The 12711-nt window shown below is 41.3% G+C and overlaps 1 protein-coding gene across 1 annotated transcript in view; it reads left to right on the top strand.

The window, feature by feature from the left end:
• The window catches only part of LOC133578209 (retinol dehydrogenase 12), a 29937-nt gene extending 19184 nt beyond the window's left edge, over positions 1-10753 (top strand). Inside the window, exons 4-6 of the mRNA XM_061932441.2 lie at positions 998-1186; positions 8500-8609; positions 10474-10753. Of these exons, the coding sequence (XP_061788425.1) occupies positions 998-1186; positions 8500-8609; positions 10474-10653 (479 nt within the window). The 3' untranslated portion in view covers positions 10654-10753. The remainder of the gene's footprint in view (positions 1-997; positions 1187-8499; positions 8610-10473) is intronic.
• The last annotated feature ends 1958 nt before the right edge of the window (positions 10754-12711 follow it).

Raw genomic sequence — 12711 nt, 5'->3', positions numbered from 1 at the left:
TCAACATGTTACTACTTCAACATTTCACGACCGATTTTCAAAATTTTAACGCCAACCATTTCAACTCATTCAGACCATTTAAATGTTTTACCATTTTCAAAAAAATTCCCCCTTTTCCCGAAATTGCCACATTTTGGGGAAATTCCTATTGAAATCAATGGGAAATTCTTCAAAGTTCCACAACTCTCACATTTGTTGTCTGATTCAAACTGTTGATACGGGCTTTCCCTTGACAAATTCCAAAAATTCCCAGATTACCCAGAATTCCAGGCTTTCCGGGACATTTTTCCCATTCAAAATGAATTGGCCTTTTTTCAAACTTCTACCATTTCCACATTTTCCAACCGATTCAAACCATTCCACCTTCAACACATTCCACCATCCTGGAAATTTAAACTACACTTTTCCAAAGCCCTATTTCCACCCTTTTTTCTGGCGACTACTCCTTCCACATTTTTTAATGCATATCAACCGTTCCACCGTGCAAACATTCCTCTTAATCAGCACAAAAAACAAAGTTGTTTTTTGAACTGGAAAAATTGCCCGTTTTCCCGAAATTCCAGGAATTCCGTAATACCATTTCTCAATTCAACATGTTGCTACTTCAACATTTCTCGACCGATTTGCAAAATTCCAACACCAACCATTTCAACTCATTCAGACCATTCAAGTTTTTTACCATTTACCAAAAAAATCCCGCTTTTCTCGAATCTTCCACATTTTTGGGAAATTCCCAAATAAGTCAATGGGAAATTCTTCAAAGTTCCACAACTCCAAATTTTTCACCCGATTCAAACTATTCCAACTTCAAACTGTTCAGCCTGTTTGGGAATAGTGTGTTGTACTACAACAATTCTAAAAAAATTCCAGGATTTCAGCTCAACTTCAGCATTCACACGCAATTCCTTCAGGAATAGCCTCATCTAGTTATGTAAGTGTCATTTCCATGTGAAGAACAGAATGAAGGCCAGCTAAGTGTACTGCTGCTCTCTTCCAGACCTGATGAAGACTTCCACTCCAGCACGGATTGTCACCCTCAGCTCTGTCAACCACAAAAAGGGTGAAGTGGACTTTTCTCATTTTCATGGGGAGAATTTGACTCACCGTTTGGATCGCGTCTACAACCACACTAAGCTGCACAACATCATCTGCACTAACGAGTTAGCACGCAGGCTGCAGGGAACAGGTGGGTTAACATTTACATGTCCATGCATTGTTACTGCACTATTGTCCGGACTGTAGAAATCTTAGAAGAAGAAAATGTTTTTTCCATATATTAACATCGGACTATAAGCCGCATGTATGTGTTGTGAAACAAGTTATTTCCAAAGAAGGATTTTGTCAATGTTTATTTATAGCAGTGAAGTTGTCACGTTGTGTAAATGGTAAATAAAAAGAGAATACAACAAATCCTTTTCAACTTATATTCAATTGAATAGACTGCAAAGACAAGATATTTCATGTTCACACTGAGAAACTTTGTTCTTTGTTGCAAATATTAGCTCATTTGGAATTTGATGTGTCACGTTCAAACACTGAGGACATCTATTAAACAAGACAAAAGGCAAGGAATCAAACAGAGACAGAATTCAATTTTGGACTCAATATTGAGGAGAGACATGGCCACTGCACTCTCTGTGCAGTCCTGCACCACGCTCTGACGAAGAAGGTTTTCGTCTCCTCTTTTATTCAGATGTTCAATGTTCACGCACCAACACATGTCACAGCAGGAATGGGAAGTATGTAAAACAGCAACCCTAACCAATCTGGCGCCCTAGGCAAGATTTTAGGTGGCGCCCCCCCACATCGGCAGTGAAGTGTATATACTCACAAGAAACCGAATAGCTTTGTCTTTGACCTTTTTTTTTTACTTACAACTATACCTAATATATAAAGGGGTGGAAAAGTGACTATTACCTGCAGGGCAAACATTAGCTAACCAGAAGGCAATAACAATGTAAACAAAAACACCTGCTTAAAAGATCTAATACAAATGTCCCTGACATTTGTATTAGATTACCTAACGTTACATTATTATTTTCCATAACAATTTAGCCCACTCCACAATATTAACCTGACGTTAAAACAGAACTAGCTATTTATTGATTAGCAGTTGCCGAATCATGTAACATTAGCTTAATGCTAAAAAGCCAGGTTACTATCACATTCTGTAACAGACAAATAATTTCATGTAGGCTAACGTTACCTACCTGCTACCTCTGTCTTTTCTCGTTTCTCCTCCTCTTCTTTTCTCTTTTTTCTTCCCTGGGCACCTGACAGTTTTGACATATTGTGTTGATTTTTTGATGTGGTGACGTCCACAAAGAGTCATGATACGGGAAGGGAGGGGGCGCACCGTGCGGGGGGAGGGGGGAGGGGGGGCGTAATGTTGTAACAAATAATATTTCTATTAAATAGGCTTTACTTTGCATTTTAATTAACGTGGGATTATTTTTTGTATTTAGAAATAATAGTACCAACTTTTTTTTTTTTTTTTTTTTTTCTCCAACATTTGTGGCACTGGCGTGGCGCCCCCTGATGGACGGCGCCCTTAGCATTTGCCTATACGGCCAATGCCACGGGCCGGCCCTGTAAAACAGTCATTGTTTTCGGTCGCTTTGAAGACCAAGAAGAGGATTTCTCGGGCTTGGGCTCTTCCTGGATCCAGCTGGGGCAGGTGTTGGAGGACAATGGATAACCCCTCCCGTCTCCTGACCACAGCGACTTCAAGAGGGCAGCGGGTCGTAAATAGCGTTGACCTCGGTTACCAAATAGTTGGAAGAGAGTTTGTGAAATATTTCAAAGAGAGTTCGTTTAACACTTCAAAGAGAGTTCCTCTGGAAGTTGAGCAGATCCTGCCATCTGTCCGTGTTGAAATCACAGTGGCGTTTCACGAGCCTTCTTCCTCTTGTTAGGCCTCGAAAGACAGCATTCATCTTCTTATCAGGAACATCATGTAATACAACGTTTCTTTTGTGATAACTTACAAACAATTATTCCAACAAATGCCTGCAACATGTTTTAAAAAAGCTGGCACAAGTGGCAAACAAAACTGAAAAAGTTGAGGAAAGCTCATCAAAGACTTATTTGGAACATCCCACAGGTGAACAGGCTACCGTATTTTCCGCACCATAAGGCGCCCTGGGTTATAAGCCGCGCCTTCAATGAACGGCATATTTCAAAACTTTGTCCACCTATAAGCCGCCCCGTGTTGTAAGCCGCATCTAACTGCGCTAAAGGAATGTCAAAAAAACAGTCAAATAGGTCAGTCAAACTTTAATAATATATTAAAACCAGCGTGATGTGGGCGCGCATGGAGTCGTATATCAACATGGACGGAGCTGCGTGAAAAAAGCCACCCGGCCTCTTCGCGTAAACTTAAACTTACCTTAACCACTCGCTCATCTTTTCTTCATCCATCCCTTCGAGTTAGCTTTTATGATGACGCCGGCTGGAAAGGTCTCTTTTGGCAAGGTCTTCCTTTTGAATATCACCATGGGTGGAAGTTTCTGGCCATTAGCATGGCAAGCTAGAACCACAGTGAAGGATGACTTCTCATTCCCTGTGGTGCGAATATTCACCGTACGTGCTCCCGTTGTATCCACAGTGCGGTTCACAGGAATATCAGTTGCTGTGAAATAGTAATCCGTGTGCGGATGGAGAGATTGCGTCTTTTCATGAACCGGATCCCTGACGCTTAGTAGGAGCCATTTTGTGGTCTTTACAGATGTAAACACACAAAGGAAATGAAACGTACGATAATATCCGCGCCCTTTTTCTTCTTCTACGCGGGCGGGTGGTTGCTTACAGTAGAAGAAGAAGCGCTTCCTGTTCTATGGGGGCGGGTGCTTACCTTGGCGGTTGCTTGCGTAGAAGAAGAAGCGCTTCCTGTTCTACCGGGAAAAAAGATGGCGGCTGTTTACCGAAGTTGCGAGACCGAAACTTTATGAAAATGAATCTTAATATTAATCCATATATAAAGCGCACCGGGTTATAAGGCGCACTGTCATCTTTTGAGAAAATGTGTGGTTTTTAGGTGCGCCTTATAGTGCGGAAAATACGGTAATTGAGAACAGGTGGGTGCCATGATTGGGTATAAAAGCAGCTTCCATGAAATGCTCAGTCATTCACAAACAAGGACGGGGCGAGGGTCACCACTTTGTCATCAAATGCCTGAGCAAATTGTTTAAGAACAACATTTCTCAAGCAGCTATTGCAAGGAATTTAGGGATTTCACCATCTACAGTCCATAATATCATCAAAAAGTCCAGAGAATCTGGAGAAATCACTGCACGTAAGCCATGATATAATCCCTCAGGCAGTACGGCATCAATAAGCGGCATCGGTGTGTAAAGGATATCACCACATGGGCTCAGGAACACTTCAGAAAACCACTGTCGGTAACTACAGTTGGTCGCTACATCTGTAAGTGCAAGTTAAAACTCTACTATGCAAAGCCAAAGCCATTTATCAACAACACCCAGAAACGCTTCGCTGGGCCCGAGCTCATCTAAGATGGACTGATGCAAAGTGGAAAAGTGTTCTGTGGTCTGACAAGTCCACATTTCAAATTTTGTTTTGGAAACTGTGGACGTCGTGTCCTCCGGACCAAAGAGGAAAAGAACCATCCGGCTTGTTATAGGCGCGAAGTGTAAAAGGCAGCATGTGTGATGGTATGGGGGGTGTATTAGTGCCCAAGACATGGGTAACTTACACATCTGTGAAGGCACCATTAATGCTGAAAGGTACTTACAGCTTTTGGAGCAACATATGTTTTTACCATGGACGCCCCTGCTTATTTCAGCAAGACAATGCCAAGCCACGTGTTACAACAGCGTAGCTTCATAGTAAAAGAGTGTGGGTACTAGACTGGCCTGCCTGTAGTCCAGACATTGAAAATGTGTGAAGGCTAAAATATGAGAAGGGAGACCGTTGAACAACTTAAGCTGTACATCAAGCAAGAATGGGGAATAATTCCACTTCAAAAATGTGTCTCCTCAGTTCCCAAACCTTTACTGAGTGTTGTTAAAAGGAAAGGCCATGTAACACACTGTAAAAATGCCTTTTTTGCAATGAGTTGCTGCCATTAAATTCTAAGTTCATGATTATTTACAAAAAAAACCTGAAGTTTCTGAGTGTGAACATGAAATATCTTGTCTTTGCAGTCTATTCAATTGAATATAAGTTGAAAATGATTTGTTGTATTCTCTTTTTATTTACCATTTACACAACGTGACAACTTTACTGCTTTTGTATATAAACATTTACAAAACTGGTATATATCTGCGACTTATAGTCTGGAACATGACTATGTAGGTGTCACCACCAACTGATGCATATGTGGAACATGACTATGTAGGTGTCACCGCCAACTGATTGCATATGTGGAACATGACTATGTAGGTGTCACCACCAACTGATGCATATGTGGAACATGACTATGTAGGTGTCACCACCAACTGATGCATATGTGGAACATGACTATGTAGGTGTCACCACCAACTGATGCATATGTGGAACATGACTATGTAGGTGTCACCGCCAACTGATGCATATGTGGAACATGACTATGTAGGTGTCACCATCAACTGATGCATATGTGGAACATGACTATGTAGGGTGTCACCACCAACTGATGCATATGTGGAACATGACTATGTAGGTGTCACCACCAACTGATGCATATGTGGAACATGACTATGTAGGTGTCACCGCCAACTGATGCATATGTGGAACATTGACTATGTAGGTGTCACCACCAACTGATGCATATGTGGAACATGACTATGTAGGTGTCACCACCAACTGATGCATATGTGGAACATGACTATGTAGGTGTCACCGCCCAACTGATGCATATGTGGAACATGACTATGTAGGTGTCACCACCAACTGAATGCATATGTGGAACATGACTATGTAGGTGTCACCGCCAACTGATGCATATGTGGAACATGACTATGTAGGTGTCACCGCCAACTGATGCATATGTGAACATGACTATGTAGGTGTCACCGCCAACTGATGCATATGTGGAACATGACTATGTAGGTGTCACCACCAACTGATGCATATGTGGAACATGACTATGTAGGTGTCACCACCAACTGATGCATATGTGGAACATGACTATGTAGGTGTCACCACCAACTGATGCATATGTGGAACATGACTATGTAGGTGTCACCACCAACTGATGCATATTTGGAACATGACTATGTAGGTGTCACCGCCAACTGATGCATATGTGGAACATGACTATGTAGGTGTCACCGCAACTGATGCATATGTGGAACATGACTATGTAGGTGTCACCACCAACTGATGCATATGTGGAACATGACTATGTAGGTGTCACCGCCAACTGATGCATATGTGGAACATGACTATGTAGGTGTCACCGCCAACTGATGCATATGTGGAACATGACTATGTAGGTGTCACCACCAACTGATGCATATGTGGAACATGACTATGTAGGTGTCACCACCAACTGATGCATATGTCGGAACATGACTATGTAGGTGTCACCACCAACTGATGCATATGTGGAACATGACTATGTAGGTGTCACCTCCAACTGATGCATATGTGGAACATGACTATGTAGGTGTCACCGCCAACTGATGCATATGTGGAACATGACTATGTAGGTGTCACCACCAACTGATGCATATGTGGAACATGACTATGTAGGTGTCACCGCCAACTGATGCATATGTGGAACATGACTATGTAGGTGTCACCGCCAACTGATGCATATGTGGAACATGACTATGTAGGTGTCACCGCCAACTGATGCATATGTGGAACATGACTATGTAGGTGTCACCACCAACTGATGCATATGTGGAACATGACTATGTAGGTGTCACCACCAACTGATGCATATGTGGAACATGACTATGTAGGTGTCACCACCAACTGATGCATATGTGGAACATGACTATGTAGGTGTCACCGCCAACTGATGCATATGTGGAACATGACTATGTAGGTGTCACCGCCAACTGATGCATATGTGGAACATGACTATGTAGGTGTCACCACCAACTGATGCATATGTGGAACATGACTATGTAGGTGTCACCGCCAACTGATGCATATGTGGAACATGACTATGTAGGTGTCACCGCCAACTGATGCATATGTGGAACATGACTATGTAGGTGTCACCACCAACTGATGCATATGTGGAACATGACTAATGTAGGTGTCACCGCCAACTGATGCATATGTGGAACATGACTATGTAGGTGTCACCACCAACTGATGCATATGTGGAACATGACTATGTAGGTGTCACCACCAACTGATGCATATGTGGAACATGACTATGTAGGTGTCACCGCCAACTGATGCATATGTGGAACATGACTATGTCAGGTGTCACCACCAACTGATGCATATGTGGAACATGACTATGTAGGTGTCACCACCAACTGATGCATATGTGGAACATGACTCATGTAGGTGTCACCGCACAACTGATGCATATGTGGAGACATGACTAATTGTAGGTGTCCACCGCCAACTGATGCATATGTGGAACATTGACTATGTAGGTGTCACCACCAACTGATGCATATGTGGAACATGACTATGTAGGTAGTCACCACCAACTGATGCATATGTGGAACATGACTATGTAGGTTGTCACCGCCAACTGATGCATATGTGGAACATGACTATGTAGGTGTCACCACTCAACTGATGCATATGTGGAACATGACTATGTAGGTGTCAACCACCAACTGATGCATATGTGGAACATGACTATGTAGGCTGTCACCGCCAACTGATGCATATGTGGAACATGGACTATGTAAGGTGTCACGCACCACTAGATGCATATGTGGAACATGACTATGTAGGTGTCACCACCACTGATATGTAGGTGTCACCACCAACTGATGCATATGTGGAACATGACTATGTAGGTGTCACCACCAACTGATGCATATGTGGAACATGACTATTTAGGTGTCACCGCCAACTGATGCATATGTGGAACATGACTATGTAGGTGTCACCACCAACTGATGCATATGTGGAACATGACTATGTAGGTGTCACCGCCAACTGATGCATATGTGGAACATGACTATGTAGGTGTCACCACCAACTGATGCATATGTGGAACATGACTATGTAGGTGTCACCACCAACTGATGCATATGTGGAACATGACTATGTAGGTGTCACCACCAACTGATGCATATGTGGAACATGACTATGTAGGTGTCACCGCCAACTGATGCATATGTGGAACATGACTATGTAGGTGTCACCGCCAACTGATGCATATGTGGAACATGACTATGTAGGTGTCACCACCAACTGATGCATATGTGGAACATGACTATGTAGGTGTCACCGCCAACTGATGCATATGTGGAACATGACTATGTAGGTGTCACCACCAACTGATGCATATGTGGAACATGACTATGTAGGTGTCACCGCCAACTGATGCATATGTGGAACATGACTATGTAGGTGTCACCGCCAACTCGGTCCACCCTGGTGTTGTCATGACGGGAATGATGAGACACTACCCCTTTAGGATTCGTTGTCTCTTCAGCCTCATTGGACAGCTCTTCTTCAAGGTGAGATTAATGTTCAACTCTGTGGAGCTCACTTTGAATAAGATTGTTTTGATATAATCAGGCTTTTATTGTATATGTTGCCTGTCAAATTGAACCCTCAATGTATATGTATGTCAACTCTATGTAGGTATATATATGTATGCATACTGTATATATGTATATATATATATACTGTGTGTGTATATATATATATATATATATATATATATATATATATATATATATATATATATATATATGTATGTGTGGGGAAAAAAATCACAAGACTATTTCATCTCTACAGGCCTGTTTCATGAGGGGGGGTTCCCTCAATCATCAGGAGATTTTAATGGGAGCATTCACATACCATGGATTATATAGGGCACAGAGTGGGTGGGTACAGGCTGGTGTAGGGGCGTGGTGATTGGCTCATGTGTTACCTAGGAGGTGTTTCCGTCTGTGGCGGCATGCTGATACAATTTCGCTGCGCTTGTTGAGGGATGACAGGTCTGGACGGTATATAATAAACAGTTTCTCTTTCAAGCATAGGTTGCATCTTTTATTACCACTATTGTAAGGTGTGCTGGATGCAAGAATTTGCCATGTTATTGAATATTCAACATTATTGTCTTTGAGGTCCCAAATGTGTTTGCTGAGTTCTGTGGTATTCCGCAGGTTTTTGTTCCTGAAAGAAGCCTTGTGATTGTTCCATCTGGTTTTGAATTCTCCCTCGGTTAATCCTACATATGTGTCGGATGTGTTAATGTCCTTGCGTGTTACCTTAGATTGGTAAACAACTGATGTTTGTAAGCATCCCCCGTTGAGAGGGCAATCAGGTTTCTTGCGGCAGTTGCAGCCTTTGTTGGTTTTGGGGTCGCTCTGTCCGGGGGTCGACGGCTCATTTGCAATTGTTTTGTTGTGGTTTGAGATAATTTGTCGTATATTATTCATACAGCTGTAGCTCAATTTAATGTTGTTCTTGTTGAATACTTTTCTTAGGGTGTTGCCTTTGGGAAAGTGTTTGTCAATCAGAGTGAGGAATTTGTGTCCAATGTTAGTTGAGACGTTTTTGCTGTATGGGGGGTTGTACCAGATGATGTCGTTTCGTTTTCTGTTCTTTTTTGGCTGGTTTCCTGGCGTGGGTTCATAGGTGAGGGTGAAATTGTATCCGCTTTCATCAAGGGCTTTTTGGGAGGGGGGGGGTTGCTTGGTCAAATTCAGCTTTGCTAGATGACAACATCGATAGCCTTTTATTAATTCCGGTAGGTATTCTTTTCGTGGTGGTGGGTGGGTGGTTGCTGTCATGGTGCACGTATTGGAGTGTTGTGTTGGGTTTCGTGAATGGTTGGTAGCTGTTATTTCTCAGGTTGAAAGTGACGTCAAGGAAGTTGACGGTTTGCTTGTTGGCTTCAATCGTGATCCGTATGTGAATGCTCCCATTAAAATCTCCTGATGATTGAGGGAACCCCCCCTCATGAAACAGGCCTGTAGAGATGAAATAGTCTTGTGATTTTTTTCCCACACATACATATATTGCGCTCTACCACGGTATCAAGCACTATTTTTTGGATAACCTTATTAAGACATATATATATATATATATATATATATATATATATATATATATATATATATATATATATATATATATATATATATATATATATATATGTATGAATGTATATTTATTTATACTGTATGTGTATATACGCCTTATTTATAATCAGGTGCACCTAATGTATGAAAATAGAACCGTTCATCAACAGTGCGCCTTATAATCGATGCACATTATGGTCGGAAAAATACTGTGTATGATATCCTTTCCCACGCTAATATGTGTGTGTGTGTAATCTTTAGTTGACCATAATCTGCCATCTTTTTGCAGTCCGCAGAGGAGGGAGCAGTGAGCGCCATCTACTGCGCCGTGTCGGAGGAAGCAGAAGGCGTAACTGGGAAGTACTTTGACAGCGACTGTTCCCTGGTCCTCCCCGCCCCCTTAGCTCGGGACCCGGCCCTCGCTGCCAAGGACTTTGACATCTGCCAGAGACTGACCTCCAGGTTGTGATGAAAGTCCTCTTGATAACAGGAAGGAGTCAAAGTCTGTGTTCTTTATGCCTTCTCTGACATCATCACAACAAATCCATTGTAAAAAAAGAAAATATCTGATATACAAACCCCGTTTCCATATGAGTTGGGAAATTGTGTTAGATGTAAATATAAACGGAATACAATGATTTGCAAATCCTTTTCAAGCCATATTCAGTTGAATATGCTACAACAGGGGTCACCAACGTAAGGTAGCCCGTAAGGACCAGATGAGTAGCCCGCTGGCCTGTTCTAAAAATAGCTCAAAGAGCAGCACTTACCAGTGAGCTGCCTCTATTTTTTAAATTGTATTTATTTACTAGCAAGCTGGTCTCGCTTTGCTCGACATTTTTAATTCTAAGAGAGACAAAACTCAAATAGGATTTGAAAATCCAAGAAAATATTTGAAAGACTTGGTCTTCACTAACTGACAAAGAAACAGATAACAGATTTGGTGTCCAGTTCAAAGTGTGACATGATTTATTTCAACATTTGAGAGTTGACTTTTGTATTTGACATGAGTTAGTATTTGTACAAACATGGTGCAAAGTCATTCATGATTTGTTAAAAAATGTTAGTGGCTACCAGAGGTGGGTAGTAACGCGCTACATTTACTCCGTTACATCTACTTGAGTAACTTTTGGGATAAATTGTACTTCTAAGAGTAGTTTTATTGCAACATACTTTTACTTTTACTTGAGTATATTTATAGAGAAGGAACGCTACTTTTACTCCGCTACTTTTATCTACATTCAGCTCGCTACTCGCTACTAATTGTTATCGATCTGTTAATGCACGCTTTGTTTGTTTTGGTCTGTCAGACAGACCTTCAAAGTGCCTGCCTTACTGGTGACGTTTCACTCCGTTCCACCAATCAGATGCAGTCACTGGTGACGTTGGACCAATCAAACAGAGCCAGGCGGTCACATGACCTGACTTAAACCAGTTGAAAAACTTATTGGGGTGTTACCATTTAGTGGTCAATTGTACGGAATATGTACTGTAGTGTGCAATCTACTAATAAAAGTTCCAATCAATCAATCAAAAGTGTGAAGGAAAAAAGACCCTTTTTTATTTCAACCGTACATCCCGTCAAAAGCCTAAAGACTGACTGCACAGTTCCTGTCTTCACAATAAAAGTGCCGCTCCATCGCGCCTGCGCTTTCAAAATAAGAGTCTCCGAAAGCCAGCGCAAACAAGCTAGCAAGCTACGGAGTTTGCCGCCAATGTATTTCTTGTAAAGTGTATAAAAACGAATATGGAAGCTGGACATATAAGATGCCAAAAACCAACCACTTTCATGTGGTATTAGACAGAAAGGAGGAACTTTTTTTCTCCTCCATTTGAAAACGTGGACGTTTGTCATCACTACTGTCTGATTACAATCAACGCAAGTCATCAGAATCAGGTAATACACCAACTCAGTGGCCTAGTGGTTAGAGTGTCTGCCCTGAGATCGGTAGGTTGTGAGTTCAAATCCCGGCCGAGTCATACCAAAGACTATAAAAATGGGACCCATTACCTCCCTGCTTGGCACTCAGTATCAAGGGTTGGAATTGGGGGTTAAATCACCAAAATGATTCCCGGGCGCGGCCACCGCTGCTGCCCACTGCTCCCCTCACCTCCCAGGGGGTGATCAAGGGTGATGGGTCAAATGCAGAGAATAATCTCGCCACACCTAGTGTGTGTGTGACAATCATTGGTACTTTAACTTTAACTTTAACTTTAACTTATATTCTTGTCTTCATGAAAGAAAGGAATCTATATGTGTTAAACATGCATGTATATTCATTAAAACACTATTAACATGTAAACAAAAACGGCAAAAAAAAATTATATAAATTATATACTGTATATATCAATGTATGTATATATATATTTATATATATATATACATATATATATATATATATATATGTGTGTGTGTATATATATATATATATATATATATATATATGTGTATATATGTGTGTGTGTGTGTATATATATATATATATATATATATATATACATATATATATATATATATATATATATA

The sequence above is a fragment of the Nerophis lumbriciformis genome, linkage group LG38 (assembly GCF_033978685.3).
Source record: "Nerophis lumbriciformis linkage group LG38, RoL_Nlum_v2.1, whole genome shotgun sequence".
Classification (NCBI taxonomy): Eukaryota; Metazoa; Chordata; class Actinopteri; order Syngnathiformes; family Syngnathidae; genus Nerophis; species Nerophis lumbriciformis.
The sequence above is the reverse complement of the archived record's forward strand: the minus strand, read 5'-3'. Positions and strand labels throughout refer to the sequence as shown.